General features: G+C 36.3%; 1 protein-coding gene across 3 annotated transcripts in view; it reads right to left on the reverse strand.

The window, feature by feature from the left end:
* RANBP9 (RAN binding protein 9) overlaps window positions 1-21196 on the reverse strand; it is a 91383-nt gene that overhangs the window by 27354 nt on the left and 42833 nt on the right. For all 3 annotated transcript variants that reach the window (XM_025890844.2, XM_073877591.1, XM_073877590.1), the window contains exons 3-5: window positions 12542-12594; window positions 11453-11620; window positions 7334-7356 (exon numbers count right to left, since the gene is read on the reverse strand). In XM_025890844.2, coding sequence (XP_025746629.1) covers window positions 7334-7356; window positions 11453-11620; window positions 12542-12590 — 240 coding nt within the window. In that variant the 5' untranslated portion in view covers window positions 12591-12594. The remainder of the gene's footprint in view (window positions 1-7333; window positions 7357-11452; window positions 11621-12541; window positions 12595-21196) is intronic.

Raw genomic sequence — 21196 nt, forward strand, 5'->3', positions numbered from 1 at the left:
AAAGAGCTAAGAGGATGTATGTAGAAACAATTGATCAATCAAGCAACCAAAGTCAGAAACAAAAGGAATACTGTGTCAAAATACTCAGAGAGAGAATTGCACTGGATTGGGAAATAAATGGTAATGCAATGTATGCAAATGTACTGATTCTTAATCAACAAAACCAGCAAGTTCTTACAATTTTAAGCTGGAGACAAGTGAGACACTTGTTACAACCCTCTCATTTTACCACTGAGAAAACAACCTAAAGAGTGGGAGGGACTGGGGCGTCTGGGTGGCTCCGTTGTTAAGCGTCTGCCTTTGGTTCGGATCATGATCTCAGGGTTCTGGGATTGAGCCCCTCATTGGGCTCCCTGCTCAGTGTAGAGTCTGCTTCTCCCTCTCCCTCTCCCCCTGCTGGTGTTCCCTCTCTCGCTGTCAAATAAATAAATAAAATCTTAAAAAAAAAAAAAGAAAGAAAGAAAAAGAGTGGGAGGGATTTATCCAAAAGCACACAACTTCTTAATGACACACATAAAGCAATTAATGCAAGCCTCACCATTTCTAACACAGTATTCTTTCCTTTAAACTCCATTACAAAATTATGACATACTTAAAAGTATTATATAAAGCCAAAGACTCTTAACAAAGATAACGAAAGAGTGCAAGGCAATCCTGTTTGTTAAGCAGCATTTATAATTCTGATGTTCAGCATTGCCCAGAGATGCTTTAAAAATGTTCTGTTTGCTAGGGGCGCCTGGGTGGCTCAGTTGGTTAAGTGTCTGCCTTGGGCTCAGGTCATGATCCCGGGGTTCTGGGATCGAGCCCCATGTAGGGCTCTCCTCTCAATGGGAAGCCTGCTTCTCCCTTTCCCTCTGTGCTCTCTCTCTCTTGCGGTCTCGCTCAAATAAATAAAATCTCAACAACAAAAAAAGTTTTTGTTTGCTAATCTAAATTTTCCTGACAAATTCAAGAAAATAATCATATCAATACTATAAATGAAAATCGACATTCAGGAATACTGACAAAATTGTGCCATAAAAAAGTGTAAAATGTTCCTGTGACAAAACATGCCATAAATGTCAAGACAAATGGACTTTACAACAAAAAAAAATCTGCACATATAAGAAAGGACCAACGTTCTCAATGTAAACAATATTCTCACAATACAGGACAAAGATTAACAGACCAACTCAAATTTTTTTTTAAAAATTTTATTTATTTATTCATGAGAGACAGAGAGAGAGAGAGAGAGAGAGGCAGAGGGAGAAGCAGGCTTCCCGCCGAGCAGGGAGCCCAATGCGGGACTCGATCCCAGGACCCTGGGATCATGACCTGAGCCAAAGGCAGACGCTTAACCATCTGAGCCACCCAGGTGCTCTCCAACTCAAATTTTTTTAAGGTGAGAGGTTTACAGGCAATTTGCTGAAGAAATATAAAATGACAATGAAAGTATGAAGAGACACTTAACCTCAATTTCCTAAAATACAAATCAAAACAAGAAGAATTTTTTTGTACATAATCTAATGTACAGAAGACCCTATGTTTAAAATATTTTATTTATTATTGTATGTTTAAAATACCCAACGTTGATTGAAGGTTGAGACAACAATGTTGATTGAAGGTTGAGACAACAAGCCCTCTCATCCACTATACACAGAAATGTAAACTGATATAATCTTTTAAGAAAGAAATCTGGCAAAGTCTATTAAAACTGACAAAGCAATTTCACTCGTAAGAATGAAATCCGACAGAGAAACAAATACGTGCAAACATATATGCCCTGCAGCATTATTTTAATGGCAAAATACTAAAAAGAATGTCCATTCACAGGTGGTATCACATACCACATTCACTGAAATTCAGACTCTAATGACTGTAAGATATGCCATCATTTTATGTCGAAGAAAAAAAACACTGCCCATTAAATCTGACAGGCCATAGAGTCTAAGATGCACAACGATTTCATGTCAAAATATGAAAAATGTGCATCTTAGAAGTTGTGGTAGTACATCATACAATAAGATATTATAAAAATTTGTATACTGACACAGAAAGATATCCTATATATTACTAAATGAAGAAAGCAAGCTAGAGACTACATAAACTATGACCTTACTTTTTCTGTAAACATTTAAATAATGGACAGACGGGCTAACATAAGTTCAGAAACAGACCTGGAAGGATATACACTCAAGTCAACATAGTCATCTAAATAGGTTGGGATTATGAGAAACTTCTCTTTTGTACATTTCTGTATTTATAAACATTTATTATTTGAATACTTAACACTATATATTACTTCTGTAATCTGAACGCGATAAAAAACTAGAAGTGGTAAAGCTAGCTGGGGTCAATGAAAAGTTACTGTATTTTTTATACTACTTACTTAACTTTAAACCTGAAGAATTGGAGAGAAAGGAATTAGCCCTTAACTGGCTAAACTACTGGCTAAACTATATGTTTAAATATATACATATATGTATATATCTATCTATCTATCTATCTATCTCAGACTTTTTAACTTGCTAGGCTATAGATTTCTAAAAATATAACAATGCAATTGTTTTTAGCATAATCACAGAGTTGTGCAACCATCACCACAACTTAATTTTACATTTTCATCATTCCAAAAAGTAACCTCGCACCTATTAGCGGTCCCTTCCCACCACCCATCCCGTAACCCCCGACAACCACTTTCTGACCCTACAGATCTGCCTATTCTGGACATTTCATACAAATGGAATTATATAATATGTGGCCTTTCCTGACTGTCTTCTTTCATTTGGCATAATGCTTTCAAGGTTCTTCCATGATGTAGCATGAACCTAGGCTGTGGATTTATGCAAAACAATGTTTTCGGGCGCCTGGGTGGCTCAGTCGTTAAGCGTCTGCCTTTGGCTCAGGTCATGATCCCAGAGTCTTGGGATCGAGCCCCGCATCGGGCTCCCTGCTTGGCGGGAAGCGTGTTTGTCCCTCTCCCACTCCCCCTGCTTGTGTTCCCTCTCTCATTGTGTCTCTCTCTGACAAATAAATTTAAAAAATATTAAAAAAGTAAAAAATAAAGAAAACAATGTTTTCTAGGAAACTTTCTAAATTAAAAAACATCTACATAAGAAGGGGAATTATAGGGGCACCTGGGTGGCTCAGTCGGTTAAGCGGCTGTCTTCAGCTCAGGTCATGATCTCAGGGTCCTGGGATCTCGGGCTCCCTGCCCAGTGGGGAGTCTGCCTCTCCCTCTCCCTCTGCCTGCTGCTCTGCCTGCCTGTGCTGTCTATCTATGTCAAATAAATAAATAAAATCTTTAAAAAAAAAAAAGGAATTATATAATATGTGGTCTTCTTATGTAGAATTACTAGAATGAAAAGTAACAAAATGAGACATTCAGGAATGTCTTATGTAGAATTAGACAGAAATGAGAATAACTTAAGTCTCTATGAAGAGAATAAAAGATCTCCCAACTTCTGTTAACCTATGAAAAATACAGATCCTAAAAATATCCAAAAGCTAAATATATACAAAATCATATTCTCAATAGGATAATTCTGTTCTACTTTAAAGATGTTTTCTAATGAAAATGAAAGCAAATAATGTATCTATAAAACGTAGATTTCAAATTGGCCAAAAGAACCGGAAAGCAGTTTCACTTTAAATGAGAGCAGCTTCTGTAACAAAAGGAATTGACCTAATCCCAAACTGAATGAGTTTACAGACAGACACTTCCCAAAATGGTGAGGTGAGCTGGGGAAGAAAGATCATTTTGAAAAAGATACAAGGTAAACACGCTAGGTTCCATGATAAGTGTGATACCATCTAGATAAACTTCTGTTCTGTAAATATACTCTCTACCAGGATTTAATGCTGTAACTAGCTAGTGAGAGGTCACAGGTACAGAACAGACAAACACTTCTTTGGTGGGGCCTTAAGACAAAGAGTTTTTTTTTCCTTTTTAAGTAGCAGAATGCTGTGCTGCATATGTGGGAGTCCCAGAAGATCTGAGTCACAAAAATAAAAAGCTCTCAGAACCACTGTATTTTAAAAAACAACAACAAGAAAAACCTTCTGACAACCACAACCACCACTTTACCCACTGTTGTTACAAGGCTGAATATCACCACTGATTAATTACAGACAAGGCAAAAAACATAACTAGTGATTCTAAAATGGGACAAAAATAATCAGAAGATGACACAAAGATAGTCAACATGTCTACAACCAGCTTAGCCTTTTCAAAACTACCACCACTTGTGCAAGTGAGGAACAAAAGCTCATAAAACATCTGCTCGCTCTGACCAGTCGGTTTTACTTGTTTAGGGCCACAAAAGAGGTAAAATAAATAAATAAAACCCAAACACGCAACCAGCTGAGCCTTTTAGCCAACTGCAAAGGAAACGGAGTGTCACCCGCAGCCTCTCAGAGAGATTTACGCCACACCACCCTGCACGCACCCGGCAGCCCCGCCTGCAGCCTGCCTTCCACTAGGTATGGGACCACAGCCCCACTGGTCCACTCACGCATGGGAGGACTACCTTACTGCTCCTCCCTTTATATTAACTCGTCTGCTCGCTACTGGAATCATTCTCATCAGCAAATAAACATTCTGGCAAATCAAAAAAATCTTTCACGGCCTCCATTTCTGCCACCAGCTACCATATTCCACTTGCTTCCACCCTATTTCAGTCGAAATCCTCCACACAGTTGTCTGTACGTTGTGATTTCCCTCCTATTCTCTCTCAAACCCTTTCCGGATCAGGACTTCTCCATCACTCACTCTACTGAAACTCTGTGCCAAAGTCACCAGCGTCCTCTACTCTGCTGAATCCACTGGTCAATTCTCAGTCCTCAGCCTATGTGTCCTACCACAGGGACATCTCCCACAGTTGATTTCGCCTTTCTTCTGGAGATGCTTTCTTCGCGTGGCTTTGAGGACACACCCGGTTCTATGTAAGTCTGCCTCCTACCTCACGGATGCTCCTTCTCAATCCCCCTTTGCCGGTTCCTTCTCTTCTCCCCAACACACATGCCCCTCTTCTCTGCCTACACACACTCTCTCGTGGATGTCATCTGGTCCCATGACTTTAAACACGGAAATGCCAAGGATTCCCAAATTTTTGTCTCCAGCCCAGATCACACTCTTACATGGCCAACTGTACACTTGGGAACTCCATTTAACTTATCCAAAAATGATCTCCAGATCCCACACCCCCCCTTAAAACCTGCTCTGCCTATATACACACTTCTCGTATCAGTAAGTAACATCACCATTCTTTCCATTCCTCAGGCCAAGAATCTCAAAGTCCTATCCTCTCTCCTATTTTCACATCCAATCCATCATAAATTCTCTTGGCTGTCATTATATTTATTTTTTAACTCTTCAATCTACCTGGAACTTATTCTGGCATAAATATAAGATAAAATCCTAAGATTACACACTTTTTCAAAAAGATGAACACTGGTTCCATTACTGCTTATTAAATAATGCTTCCTAGTAAGCATGTTGATTTCAGACTCCGAATTTTCCTGGGCTTAGCAAAGTTGTTCTCTATTATAACTTCAATTTCTTCTGTTTTATTTTTTCTAGAATTTTCTTCAGGAATATTAATAATCTATAGATTGGATGATTATTCTCTGCCTCTGATTCTCCTGTCACCTTTCTCAAAACATCTCTGAAACTGGCATGTGTCTGACCAACAGTGGCACCTTACATCTCTCCGCTCAGGCAGCTGTCACTACCTGCACAGGTGTGGAACTACTGAAGAATAAGCTCTCTGAACACTCTGGAACTTGACTGTTTCTTCCTGTCGAAACAGCTGGATAACTGCTACCTCTAAGACATTTTAGTCAACAAGTCATGTATGGGCCAACTAAGAAAGAAATATCAGAGTTCTGGTTCTTGTAGTACCTTCTGGTAACGTGAAAAACTGATAGCATCAGAGCCTGCACAATGCAATCAGGAGCTTGGAAGAAAATGCCACAGACATAATGGAGAGCTCTTAAGAAATGGCACAGAAGACAGCATCACGTAGAAAACCATAGACATCAACTCTAAAAAAGTGGTTTAAAAGACTGGATTCTAAACATGAAGTTTGGGGAATACCTTAACCAACCTATATTCCTTATTTCATTATTTCCAGGTGTGCAAGTGATATTGATTAAAAATCTATATTTAAATACCCTAAGAGATCATTCAGTGAATACAAAATAACAATTCTAAGGGATAACAAAGCACCCTATCCTAGTTTGTTGGTCTTCCCCCCACCCCCCATTAGTATTAGTCGTGATGCATGTTACAGTGGGCAGTCTTCGCCTTGGTAAACAAGGGATCCAGAAGCAAAGCAGATCCCAAATCTCTAATGATGTAAGTCACTATCACCAGCTGCCTGAATTTCAGCAATAGCCTCCTCACTTGTCTGCCTGCTTCTGCTGTAAATCCCTGCCCCAGGCTACTTTTCAACCAGCAGTCAGCGATCCTTTAAAAACTGAAGTTACACCATGAGAAGGGAGGCTGGAGGCTCGGAGGCTCATTTCACTCAAAGTAAATGCCCAAGTACTTAACAATGGCCCTCCAAGTCTCCTTGAGCTCGCCAACCCTTCCCCACCTCGATCTCGGACTCATCTAGCGCTGACTTCATCCCCTCTCTGGGACCCTTCCTTAGTTGGGCTCCTCTGCCTGGGACATTCTTGCTCTACCTACCCACTCCGTGGACTCCCTCGCTCCATCCTAAGTCTCTGCTCAAGTCCTCCCTTGCAAACCTTGGCAAAGGTGAGCGAACCGTACAGCCCATGTTCTGTCTTTGGTACTCCCACTTTCTCTCTTTCTCTATAAAGTACCTACCACCTTTTAAAATGTTATAATTCATTTGTCTTTAATGTATTGTTTACGCCTATTCCCCAGCTTGAATACTTCAAGAGGACAGAGACCTTCACCTGTTTTGATGCATGATGCATCCCAAGCACAGAACCTGCCACACAGAAGGCCCTCAATATACGCTGCGTTAATAAATGACCACAACCGCTGTGCAGCCACTTGCCAAAAAGTTCAGCGATACCAAAGAAACCTATTTCAAGTGAATGCGGTGACAGTGACATTACAAGGTGTATTTTAAGTAATCAATTCTGATTTATTTTTTAGCTACAATGCAGTTCCCTTGTGCCAGGGCACCCGGTGTCGTTGGAGCCTGATTTCTGAAGGTGCACAGCAAAGGTGGCTAGAGAAAGGATCTCTAGTCTATGCATCGCATATAAACTTGATAAATATCAGTAAGACGGAATTCCAAATGTGCTTAATACCAGTTTCTTTATACTTCTTTTAATTAAAAATACAAAACAGTTTTTAAAAGAAAGTATGTCTTACCGGTAGGTCGGTGAAAGCAATACCTAAAAAACAAACAGAACAAAACAAAATAAAAAAAGTGGCATTAGACATGGTTTTTCAAAGGCAGACGATAGTGACAAGCTGAATTTATAACTGAAAACAAGGGAAGGAATGGCAAAGGAAGGAAAGGAAAAAAATTAAAACCTAAATATAAAAAATGAGACTAGTATTTCTCCCAGTAGCACCAACAGAAGTCTGAGTGAATGTTCTATCTCCTTTCCAGATCAACCTCCTTGTTAGTCACACACCAGTGTTATTTCTGAAGTACTGCGACTGCCTCCAAGACTTTGGTTCCAGAATGATCTTCTAAGCTATGTCAAGAACCATATAAGAAAACTGGTTGCAAAAGAGTCACATCTGATTTTTGACCCACACCCAAGCTCCTTTACCCAGTCTTATCACTTAATCTTCCTCACCTAGATTTAGCTTTTAAGTAATTTTGGGGGGACGGGAAAGAAGAGATTTTTTTGTTACCAAGGGAAAAAAGGTGAATAATGTAAAATACAGTACTTTGTTTCTTAAAAAATTTTTTTCTCATGAAAGTACATTCTCAAATAACTTTTGACTATTCTGTGAAAAAAACTCAAGTCCTCAAAGGATCAAGATTTATACAGTTGAGAATTTCTCATGAATGTCCTCTGACAGTAACTTCACCAGAGTCATGTTCCAGATACAAGTCAGAGGAGTGAGTCTACTGGCATCCCAAAGTGATGATTTGATAATCTTTCTTCAAATACTTAAATACATTACTTCACTGAAAATAAAATAAATAAACCAAATATTTCTGTAGGCCCTCATTCATATGTTTAAAAAGACTGAGCTCTAGAAAAACAGGAGATAGTCAGTTACTTTCAACTCTTCCAGTCTCAACACACATCAAAACAAGAACCACACCAGCACCACTACCTCTCCCGTGTTGATCGCCATCTAAAAATTGAGGGTGTTTCCATTAAATTATCTTTTAAGGTCTCCTCCCACTTGAGATTTTATGGCTCTGTAATTGTGTTGTATCATCAGAAAACACAACTATCTGACTCTACCTACTAAAGTAATAAAATAATAGACAAACTATACCTCTCTACCATATGATTTTGAATGAATGTATAAAAATAGTGGTTTGTAGTTAAGTCCTATTTTATGACTTTTAAAAACTAGTAAATTCATGTTGGCTTGTCAAAAGGAAAGCAAAGCTGGAGGTCCCCCAAGCCCCCTATAAAACACTGATTACTTTTAACTTTATTAATAAATAAAACACAAAGTGACTATAGGCCAAATATGAAAATTTATTCTAAAATTTTCAGAAAACTAAAAAGGATACAGAAAACAGAATATTTTAATAAAATATTACCAATTATATCTTAGTATCTTAATGTAATTTAGCAGCCTAAAAAATTATCTTCCTCAAAGATGTCTACTATAGGAAACATTGTCTATTTTTACAGTTTTAGCCAAAATTCCTTTTTGTTAATAATTACTGAAATTCTCAGTCTTTACCAAAAACTCTAATGAAAAAGCTAACTAATGCCACAGATTAACATTTTTGAGCACTGCCAAATATAGCTACCACACCTGTACACACTCAGCCCACAAAAAGGTGCCACTTTCATAAGCCAATAGACTTAAAATTTACACAGGAGACAATTTTTTTTTTATATTTCTAATTTTCTGATTTGTCCAAGAGGCTTTTCAAAAAGTGATCTCCAATTGATGATCACGTTCAATAAAAAAGTCAAAAAACTTCCAATTAAGTTAACCTAGATACTGAACTGTTTCTCCTTTAACTATTTTCTCAAATAAGAACCTTTCCATTTCTATTTCTATGATCAGTAAATATATATTTTGAAAACCTTCATGAAACAGAAACTAAAGATATATCAGCTTTTGGGTAGAAATGGTCCACTTCGGGAAGTATAAAACAACAGTATATAATATTTTTATCTTCTAGATGTTAGAATTTGGACCAGAGGGAAGCATACTTCTGTGAAGACCCAGAGAGTAAATCTTTTCTGCTCTCAAGGCTCTATGGTCTTCGTCACAAGCACTAGTCCTGCCACTGGACAGGAAAGTGCTATACACATTACACAAATGAATGGAGGTGGCTCTGTTCCCCTGAAACTTGACTTAAAGCACAGACAGGAGACCAATCTGGATCATGGGCCATGGCCTGCTGACCTCTGTTCTAGAAGAGTAACTTTTTACCACTGCATCCCCAGCATCTAGCCCACATTCTGGCAAACAATGATAATAAACATGTAATGAGTACTCACTATGTGCCAAGTGAACGCCTAAGAACTTTGCATGCATCATTTCAGTCTACTTTAACAACCAAAGAAATGTTAGGTATTACAGTCATTCTATTTTACAAATTGAGGTACAGAAATATTCATAAGGTCATATGGCCTAAGCCAGAAGACAAACCCAGGGAACTAAAGAACCCATATTAACGGCTCTTATATTGCCTATGTGCTTAATAAACATTAAATTTATAAATGAATATTGACAAATGTCTCAAAAATTTAAAATTAGAACGTGATTTTATCATTAAGTACCCTTTTCTTAAGTATCTCACATTTTAAAAGTAGTTTTCTTATTAAAGAGAAAAATCTCAATATAAATGTTTGTGAAAATCTAATAAGAAACAAATAAAATCACATCACCTATGATCTTTCCATCTCCCCAAACAAAATTTCTTGTCCGGAATAAAGTTTTTAAAAACTGTAAAAAGACTAATTTTAGTTTTAAAAATACATCTCCTTTTGCATTTTTGAATCAAAAGTCATACCTAAAAACAGATCCTAAGCAACTAAGGCAACTAAGACCATCCTGGGTTAAATGCTTTGATAAGTCAGCCAGAATAGGAACAAGAAATAAACTAATAAGGCTGCATCCTCTGGAAACTGGCTGACCACAGCAATCAAATCACAAATACACGTATCTAGCTTGGTATCCTGAATCACCATTCTTGTACCAATGCAATATGAGGGTCTACTGTGGACTTGCGACAACCTTTATGTCAGATAAGACAGGACTTCAAAATCAATATTAATAATTAGAAGGAAAAGACTTAAGCTGAATATAAAAGTGAAGACACTAATTTTGTATCAGGAATATGCTGAGACACTAAAAAGGAATAGCTATTACCAATATAGCCAGAAATTGAGAGTTTTCTACTATGAAGTGAAAGACAACAGTTTTTGTGTTCTACTAAAGAACATCTATTAGATGCCTAAGGACACTATTTGCAGTCTAATTTTTAAATACTTTTTATGAGCACACCAAAATTTTTGCCTTCTGAGGCTAGTTTCTGCTTCCTTTCGCTTTACCTCATCAGGAGTAATTTGCTTTGAATCAAGACTTTTCAGATAATGTCACACCATTTTATTTTTAAAGCATCAGTCTTACTATCCTTTATAGTTTCTGTATAAAAACAAAACCAAAAAAAAACTTCTAAGAAAAGGGAATGTAACAACCACACACAATTCTCAATTTGAAACGCTACGGGTACATGTGCAACTAAAAAGCCTAATGTTCTACTAGTCTTAGAATGGCTACGCTTCTTTATGTTTTCATTAATTTACTTTTTTATTCACCATATGTCTTTTATCCTTAGACATTTTGCTGTTATGGTTTGAGTTCTGCTCCATTCTGCACCACAGTTAGCAGGCCTGCCCTTTTAGTAGGTCAAATGCCTTCCGTCTGGTTGATAGTATCAAGCCTTTCCTTCTTTATTACCCCATACTACACTAAAAACTGACAGCCTTCTTCTCTTAGTACCTGTTACCCAGAGAATTCAGTCATACTATGAAGTGTTTAGTGTTTTACTCAAAGCAGAAAACACTTAGCATTTCTATTACTAGAATAAATAGGTGAGGACGGGGATTATTTTCAGTTATTCCCATACATGTGATACAACATGACTTTCACAGAACACAAATTATCACCATTTCTTCAACTTCCACCCGGAAAAAACAAAGAAATAATGTCCAGAGGCATGTATTTATAATCGAGGACTACATAATAAATGTGACCACCATGCTGTTAAGTACAATAATAATCACAATATTTGATTATTTTACATGCAATACAGTATCTTAGTACCTAAACTATGTCCATTCTTGGTGTAGAAGCAGGTATTGTTGATAAGGTTAACACAACAGCCAATGACATCACCAGTCGTAAAAGTTGGTCCATAAGGTTGTCCCGTTCCGGAAGAACAAAATGAATGTCCATCATCCCCATGATAACCATATGAATGTTTATCCCAGCCTAAAGAGAAAGTTCCAGTATATTTACAATGAAAAGTAAGGTTCCTCTGTACTAGAGCTATTCACTAAGATTATGGCAAGATAAGCAAGAGTAGTACAATAGATGACAGCACAAAGATAAAATCCCCAAATGTACATTTAAATTTCCAACAATTACACCACATGATTTCTACATTAAAATACTGTTTACAACACTAAGGAAAATAAATCTGCCACACAGAAGACTAAAACATGTATTAAAGAAGACTCCTACCGTTAAAAAAAACCCAAAAAACAGCAAGACACATTTTCCATGCATATTTCCTTTGCTAACAGACCAAAGGAATTTTGCTTTGATTTAAACACACACACACACACACACACACACACACACACACACAGTTTAATATAAAACAGAAGATTTTTCTATTTTCAAAAAGTTTCCCCCCAAATTATTTTTTACCATTAGTAAAAAGAATACCAGAAAATATAATCCAAGGATCACTTTCATCTGATTAATGGTTTTGGGAAACAGTTCTGCCATCTCAACTGACACCTTCCTTGGTTTACTTTTACTATTAGCCTACATTCCCAGAATATTAAACAAATGAAAACAGGTTAAAGGCCAGGAATGTGCTGGGTAGCAAAGAGAATCGATCACATTAAAATATTTAAAATAGTTGATAATGACTATGTAATGGAAGTTAAAATACCAAAACAAGCAAAGACATAAAACAAAAAAAATGCACGGTAGATGTAAATTTTGCTAAATAGCACAAAATTTAAATTTCTAAAAACCACTTGGCTTCCACTTTGAACTTGCAACATATGGGGATTAAAACCACAGAAAAATCAATGTATTTAACTATTTCAAATTATTACTTCAAATTTTTAGCCAGAAAGATGTAGTCATAAGACAGTACTATAATTCAATTACAAGTACCTGGTAGTCTATTCATGTTCACACCTTGAGCAGAAAGACCAATTCCCATGTAACTGTTAAAAAAAGGGGGGGGTAGAGAGGAAGAAAAGCAGGTTATTATAACCATATATGTAAAAATTACCAAATACTCTGAAACATATCAAAACCTAACCCAAGTTGAAACTCACAAGACAGTTACAAAAAAGTTTTACAATTCATTAAACAGCAAAAAAGGCAATATTAAGCAACAATAAAACCGAAATTCACAGTAAATTCCTATAGTTCTCATTCATAAATACACCCAAAGTACTAGTAATAATTATGCACTCTACTAACAACTTAAACACCTTTCAACTTATCTACACTTTAGTATTTAGGATTAAGTCTTCTAATAAAGGGGCGCCTGGGGGGCTCAGTTGGTTAAGCATCTTCCTTCAGCCCAGGTTATGATCTCAGGGTCCTGGGATCAAGCCCCGCATCAGGCTCCCTGCTCAGCAGGGAGTCTGCTTCTCCCTCTCCCACTCCCCCTGCCTGTGCTCCCTGTCTGTCAAATAAATAAAATTAAAAAAAAAAAAAAAAGACTTCTAGTAAAAAGTGTAGGGGGACTTGTGGAAGAAAAAGGAAACAATAACTAGGAAACTACTGTATTTCCAAAAAGACACAGTAATAATCTAGACCACAAAAAAAGACATGGATACATATTTGGAAAAAATGTCAAATTCATGACATTTGAAATATTTAATAAAATTACACTTAAAAGTATGTACTGTATGGTATCCATGTACTGGCTTTCTCAGAGTTTGGCAAAATGACAAAATCAAATTAAACATGGGACTCTTAGTTTTTAATTTATCAAACTCAAAGAACAAAATTATCTCCAAAAAAAAGAAATATAAAAGGAAAAAGTAATTAAGGTATGTGATTCATTTTTAAAAGCATGTAAAATATTAATAAAACCTAATAAAAGATAGCTGAAAAGTGGGAAGAGTATAAAGCAATACACTTCTAAGTATTGTTGCAAAAAAGAAAAGAAAAGCCACCAACTAAAGAAAAGAATAAAGTGAATCCAGTTTGTGAAAGGCTAATTGACCATGACTGCATCAAGAGTTAAAATGGCACTTGATAAATTTCAGCTACCATTTTATTTTTTAAAGATTTTATTTGAGAGAGAGACACACACCCCCAGAGTGTGAGCAGTGAGCACCAGCAGGAGGAGGAGCAGGGACAGAGGGAGAAGGAGACGCCCCACTGAGCAGGGAGCCTGACATAGGCCTCGATCCCAGGTCCCCAGGATCATGATCTGAGCTGAAGGCAGATGCTTAACTGACTGAGCCACCCAGGTGCCCCCCAGCTACCACTTCAATAAAAACTCAAGCAAAATAAAAGCAAACTAAAATACGACACACTTTTTTCCAAATCTAAAACGGCAAGATATTCAACAGTAAACACTGAAGCCATTTCCATTAAAATCAGGACATGGAATTGTGTATAACTGTTAAACATTATTTTAATTTATAATATGATTTAATAATAAAATGAATTTAATAATTTAATGATTTAATGATATAATTTAATAATATAATGAAAACGACCAGTATAATATTAAAAGATATAAAATAATCTTTATTTATAGTTGCCATGATTATATACATAGAAAACTACAGAAACTACTAAAAGCTTTTAGAATTACAGTGGACCCTATAACAATGCAGGGGGGTGCTGGGGTGCTGACTCCCATGTGGTCAAATATCCATGTATAACTTGGTTCCCCCCCAAACGTAACTACTGGAGCACGTGGGTGGCTCAGTCGGTTAAGCATCTGTCTTCAGCGCAGGTCATGATCTCTGGGCCCTGAGATTGAGCCCTGCATCGGCATCAGGCTCCTTGCTCAGTGGGGAGTCTGCTTCTTTCTCTCTCCGTCTGCCCCTTTCCCCCACTCGTGTTCTCCCTGTCTCTCAGATGGATAAAATCTTAAAAAAAAAACAAAACAAAAAAACAAACCCAAACTACTAATAGTCTGCTATTGACTGTCTTATGGATAACATGAACAGTGAACTGACATGAATTTTGCAGATTATATATATTATATACCATACTCTTAGAATAAGGTCATAAGGAAGAAAAAAGAAAATGTTAAGAAAATCATAAGAAAAATACATCTATAGCACAGTACTGTATTTACCGGAAAAAATGTGCATATAGGTGTACCCACGCAGATCAAACCTGTATTGTTCAGAGGTCAAGTGTAATTAAGTTTTTTGGCAAAGTGACTGGATAAAAAAAAAAAAAAGAAAGAAAATTTAAATGTCTCTTCTAGCAATACCAGGTAGAGGAAAAAAAGTAGTGTAAATATACCAGTCACAAAACTATAGAAATCATAAAACAGGAATCTCAAGTAAGGCGCAAAAACAATATATAAAAAGCTGTAAATAAATGGATATACTATGTATCTGGATAACCTGACAATACAAAAAAAGGCTATCTTTCCAAAATTAATATATAAATGTAATAAGACTTAAGATTCCCAATAAATTTTCAAAACCAGAAAATGATTTTAAAGTTCAGATGTAAAAATACAGAATTTTAATCAAGAAAAATATTTTCAAAAAGAAAAGTAACTTCGTGTTTGCCCTACACTAGACAGTAAAACTCCAAGTGAGCTGAACTCACAAAAGCAATATTTCTATCAGTAGCAGGTATCAAGTTTAAGACAAGAGTGACAAAACATCAAGAAACAACATTTAGATACCTAGTCAAGAAGATTTATTGTGTATTTTAGTTCAGCCCTCTGTTCCAAACTTAAGTATTGGGGGGGATAGTCTTAAGAAGGTACAAGATTCAAGTCTTGGAGGAGAAGAAATACAAAGCTGTGAGCAGGGATACAGCTAGGGACTTGTAAAGCTCTGCGTCTCTGAGCACTCGTGAATGGCTACGAGGTTCCCCTTCTGAGGACACAAGGACTAACATGCTCCACAGAAGGAACATCGGCCATGGTCGCCGCTTAAAGCTAAAAACTGGCTTTCAGATAGGCTCCTGAAAGAAGATAAGGAAATGCTTATACCACCTGCTGCCTTGGCTAAAGCTTGTTGGACGCTGCAGTCTACTTAAGAGATGCAGAAGTCTCTTGACTAATACGGAACAAAGCAGTCGAACGAATCAATGACTGAATTGGCAAGGCTGATAATTCACCTTGGAAAAGAACCTGAAAACTCTAATGTACACCTGCTTTTAGTTTGCGTTAGGAAGTACAAACCGTAATAAAGAGAAGTACAAAAAAAGATGAACAAAATGAACAAATCCTTTAGATTTCCCAATCAAAATGAGACTACAGAAGCAAAATTCTAAAACACACCAAATACACAGAAGGCCAGGGAAATCTACAACTGCAGCAAGAACGCATTCTAGACGGGACATGAACAAGTGCCAAGACAAAGAGGACATTTTAAAAAGTACATTTAGGGTACATAAAAGAAAAAAGGAACCATTAGCACTGAAAGTTAAAGCCGAACATCAATATTTATGGAGATATTTAGCTAATTTTCCACAACTGAAAAATATATTGTTGAATTGAAAATGCATACCACACTGAAGAAGATAAAAATAAACTCTCATGTGGGCCCACTGTAGAATATCAACAACACATAATCCTAAAAGTTTCGAAGAGAAAAGGCAAATTATCTCAAAAAACAAACAAAAAAACCATTAATGACAATAAACAATGGCACAAAGTACTAAGGGTAAAGAACTGCCAGCCTAGAACTGAATGTCCAGATAAAGTATCACTGAAAATGAGGGCAAAATAAGGTATTTTAAGACACTACAAAGCTAACAGCTTACTACCCACAGAACCTCACAAAAGAACTATTTGAGGATCTGCTTTAGTAGAAAGACAAGTGGAAAAAAAAAAAAAGAACAGAAGAAATACATGGGTCAAAGAAACAATAATCAGCACAAAAAACGATGAAATACATAACTAAAAAGAACTAGATTCTTTAAAAATACTACTGTTTCTAAAATCTATAACCCATATATAACGTGCTAGAATACAATTAATGGTATTTTACATATAAAGACATAGGAAAACATCACCCACATTCAAGAGAAAAGAAAAAGAGAATGACTCTGAGATGATGAAGTGTTTGAAATTAAAATATAAAGAATTTTGAAGCAGCTGTTGTTACAATGCCCAAGGATGTAAAGGGAAATGTGCTTGTACTGAATGAAATGATAGCGATTTCAACAAAGAAAAAGAATAAAAAAACCCAAAATCTGAAAAAATAAAAAATACCTGAAATAACCATTTACTTATGTACCTAATGGCACACCGGAAAAGGCAAAACAAGTAAGTAAAGATGAAGACAGAGCAATCTGAAGAACAGAGAGAAAAAATATTAAGGGAAAAAAAGAAAGCCCCCTGAGGCAGCATCAAAAGGTCTAACATACATGTAACCAGAGTCCCACAAGGAAAAAAAGACAGTGGGTTAAAAATTTTGAGAACAGGAGCGCCTGGGTGGCTCAGTCGTTAAGCATCTGCCTTCGGCTCAGGTCGTGATCCCAGGGTCCTGGGATCGAGCCCTGCATCGGGCTCCCTGCTCCACAGGAAGCCTGCTTCTCCCTCTCCCACTGCCCCCTGCTTGTCTTACCTCTCTCACTGTGTCTCTGTCAAATAAATAAAAAATCTTAAAAAAAAAAAAAATCCTAAATATTAAAAAAAATTTTTTTTGAGAACAATTTCCCAGATTTGGGAAAAGAAAAACATTTATAAATTCAAAAAGCATGGCAACCCTCAGCAGGTTAAATACAAAGAAAAGCACACCTAGGCACAAATCAGTCAAACTGCTGAAAACTAAAAAACACTGAAAGCAGCCAGGAAAAAAAAGACATTTTAGTGTCATAGGAACACTGAGCTGAATACTCATTTGTGCATTTCTCCTAAGAATATATGAAGCCCAGAAGAGAGTGAAATGAAATCTCTATCAAACTGAAGAGGGACTCATGTTATATTATCACATTTAAGGTCCTTAAATTCACTGCACTATACAAAATCATGCAGTAAAAACCACAGGGCTTATGGGAAAAAAATGGGGTTAAGAGCACAGCATTCCCAAACTCCATCAGTAACACATTAAAAAAGAGAAAAACCCAATTTAAAAAAACCCCAAAATTCAGTAAGAACGATTTTACACATGCTAAATTGTTTAAAATACATAAACACTACAATAAATATGGCACTTTACACTGAAAAAGACCTAAAGTTTACTTGGGGAAGTAGGTGACACAGCACTATAGCTTGTGGGTTATTGTGAAGTGCTGGAAGGAAAGTTACTTGACGGGCAAATCTGTCCCAGCAGATGTGGACGGGTGTGGCTTGTAATACAGTGAACCAACATAGTTGGTACATGTTTGAGGTGTTGCAGGATATATAAAAACAAGCTGAAATTCAACAGCAGTGAGGGAGTGGCAAGATTTTTAAAGCACATGAACAAAAATGTATTATTGTGGTATTATGTGTTTAGCAAAGGAAACAAGACATAGAAAATTTTCAGATCAATGTATCAATACAGATATTTACGAATTTTACATTTATTAGCATTTTTAAAATTATGGTTGTACCAAATATCAAATAACAGAGACTAAGAAGACTATTTTAATTCCTACTACAGATAGGTTTAAGTCTACTAAGCTTATTAGTTTCCCATCTGTTCTCTCTATTCATCCTCTGTGTTCTTTGTATTTTTCTATATTTAAACTTTGTTAACTTTTTGCTATACATTTTGGTATTGTATTAATGAACACCATAAGTGTTAAAAACTGCATCTTTGACATATCCTTGATTGAATTAGTATATTTATCACATGACAATGTAAAACACAAAACTTTTTAAAGCCTGTTTACCTCTTCCCACATTTTTGCTACCGTCGTCATGTTTTATTTCTTAAGATTTTACTTATTTGTCAGAGAGAGAGAGAGAGAGTACAAGCAGGGGGAGCTGCAGGCAGAGGGAGAAGCAGGCTCCCCACTGAGCAAGGAGCCTGATGTAGGACTTGATCCCAGGACCCTGGGACCATGACCTGAGCCGAAGGCAGACACTTGATCAATTGAACCACCCAGGTGTCCCATGTTTTATTTCTTTATATGTTGCACACTCCACAAGAATGTCACCGTTATTGCTTTATACAGTTAATGCTATTTTACTCTACTAGATACACAACAGACTTAAGGCAGTGGAATGATCTACTGCGATGCTGAAAGAAAAGCCTGTAAAGCAAGAATTCTATACGAAGCAAAACTATATTTCAATAATGGAGAAACAAAGATATTCCCAACTAAACACAAACTGAAAATTTGTCACTAACAAACCTGCTATTAAGAAATAATAAGGCAAGGGCGCCTGGGTGGCTCAGTTGGTTAAGCGACTGCCTTCGGCTCAGGTCCTGAACCTGGAGTCCCCGGATCGAGTCCCGCATCGGGCTCCCTGCTCGGCGGGGAGTCTGCTTCTCCCTCTGACCCTCTTCCCTCTTGTGCTCTCTATCTCTCATTCTCTCTCTCTAATAAATAAATAAAATCTTTAAAAAAAAAAAAAGAAATAATAAGGCAAAAAAGAAAGGAAACTAGATAGTAATTCAAATCCACACAAAGCAAGGACATCAGTAAAGATAACTACATAGATAAACATAAAAGACAGTATAGATGACTTGTTTCTAATTCTCTTCTAGCTAAAAAAAACATAAAGCAGTAATTATACCATTTTGGGTTTAAATTGTATACATACATAATTTTATGACAATAATAGCAAAAAGGAGAAGGGAGAAAATAGATATATTCTGGAGCAAAATTTAACATACTATTGGAATTAAGTTGTATCAATCCAAATTAAAATATTATCTGAGTAATCCACCAGAGCAACCACTAAGAAAATAATTCAAGGGGCACCTGGGTGGCTCAGTCAGTTAAGCGTCTGACTCTTGGTTGTGGCTCAGGTCATGATCTCAGGGTTCTAGGATCCAGCCCTGCATTGGGCTCTGCACTCAGCAGGGAGTCTGCTTGGGATTCTCTCTCTCCCCCTGACCCTCTCCCTGTTCACTCATTCTCTCAAATAAATAAATCTTTAATCAAAAAAAAAAAAAAAAAAAAACTCAAGAACTACAGAAAAGAAACCACAATGAAATTAAAAGGTATACTAGAAAACATTTAATTCATACAAAAGAAAGCAACAAGGGAAGAACAGAGAAAAAGATATAACACATGTAACAGTAAATATCAAAATGGCAGACTTAAGGACTATGTTATCAATAATGAGAATAAATGCAAATGGATAAAATCATCCAATCAAAAGGCAGAGTTCCACTGGATAGTCTTTTCCTTTTTGGAAAAAGATCCAGTGATATGTACTCTACAGGGGACACTTTAGATTCGCGCACACAAACAGGATGAAAGTAAAAGGAAGGAAAAAAACATACTAAATAGTATTAAATGAGAGGCTAGATATCTATACTAATTCCAGACAAAACAGACTTTAAGACAAAAGTTAACAAAAAAACAAAAGAATATATTTTATCATGATAAAAGGGTCAATATATCAAGAAGACATAAAAATTACATACAAATACAAACCAAACAGAATCCTATTTAAAGCTAAACCTCAAAGAATTAAAATACACAATTCACAATAGTTGACAACTTCAATAACTCACTTGGAATGATGGGTGGAACAACTAGGCAGAAGATCAACAAGTAAACGCAAAACTGAACACAACTGTAAACCAAACAGAACTAACAGACATCTGTAGAACTCTCTGCCAACCATGGTGGAGACATGCTTCTCAAGAGCACACAGTAGAATCTCCAGATCTATTAGGCCATAAAACAAGCCTCAATAAATTTAAAATTGAAATTATAAGCAGTATATTCTCCAACCACAAGGGAATTAAATCAGAAATTACAAACAAGAAAAATTTCAATGTACACAAATATGTGGAAACTAAACGACACACTAAAAAACAAATACAAAGAAATCGCAAGGGAAATTAGGAAACACTTAAAAATGAATGAGAATGAAAACATAACACATCAAAACTTAGGGGATGAGTCTAAAGTAGTATTTAGAAGGAAATTTATAGCTGCAATTGCCTATATTTAAAAAAGAAATATCTCAGGGCACCTGGCTGGCTCAGTCAGTAGAGTGTGCGACTCTTGATCTCAGGGTTGTTGAGTTCAAGCCCCATGCTGGGTGTAGAGATTATTTAAAAATGAAATCTCAAAAAAAAAAAAAATCTCTAATAATCCAACTTTCTACGTTGAGAAACTAGACAATAAAATTTAAAAAACAAAAAAACAAAAAACAAAAAACCCTAGTAACCCCAAAGCAGGCAGTGGGAAAGAAATAATAAGATTAAAGCAGAAATAAATGAAATAGAGACCAGAAAAACAAAAGCATGAATCCAAAAGCTGGTTCTACTAAAAGGAAAAAAGACTCAAATTAAATCGGGAACAAAAGAATGGTAATTACTACCAAAGTAAAAAAGAGATTTTAAGGAAATAAAAATAATTATAAGAAAATACTATGAACAACTATATAGCAACATATTACATAACCTACTTAAAATGGACAAACTCCTAAAAGTCATAAACTACCAAAACTGAATAGCAATCTTAAAACTTCCCACAAAGAAAAGC

Source organism: Callorhinus ursinus, unplaced genomic scaffold, assembly GCF_003265705.2.
Source record: "Callorhinus ursinus isolate GAN/ISIS: 27379988/994484 unplaced genomic scaffold, GSC_fseal_2.0 scaffold26, whole genome shotgun sequence".
NCBI classification, from domain to species: domain Eukaryota; kingdom Metazoa; phylum Chordata; class Mammalia; order Carnivora; family Otariidae; genus Callorhinus; species Callorhinus ursinus.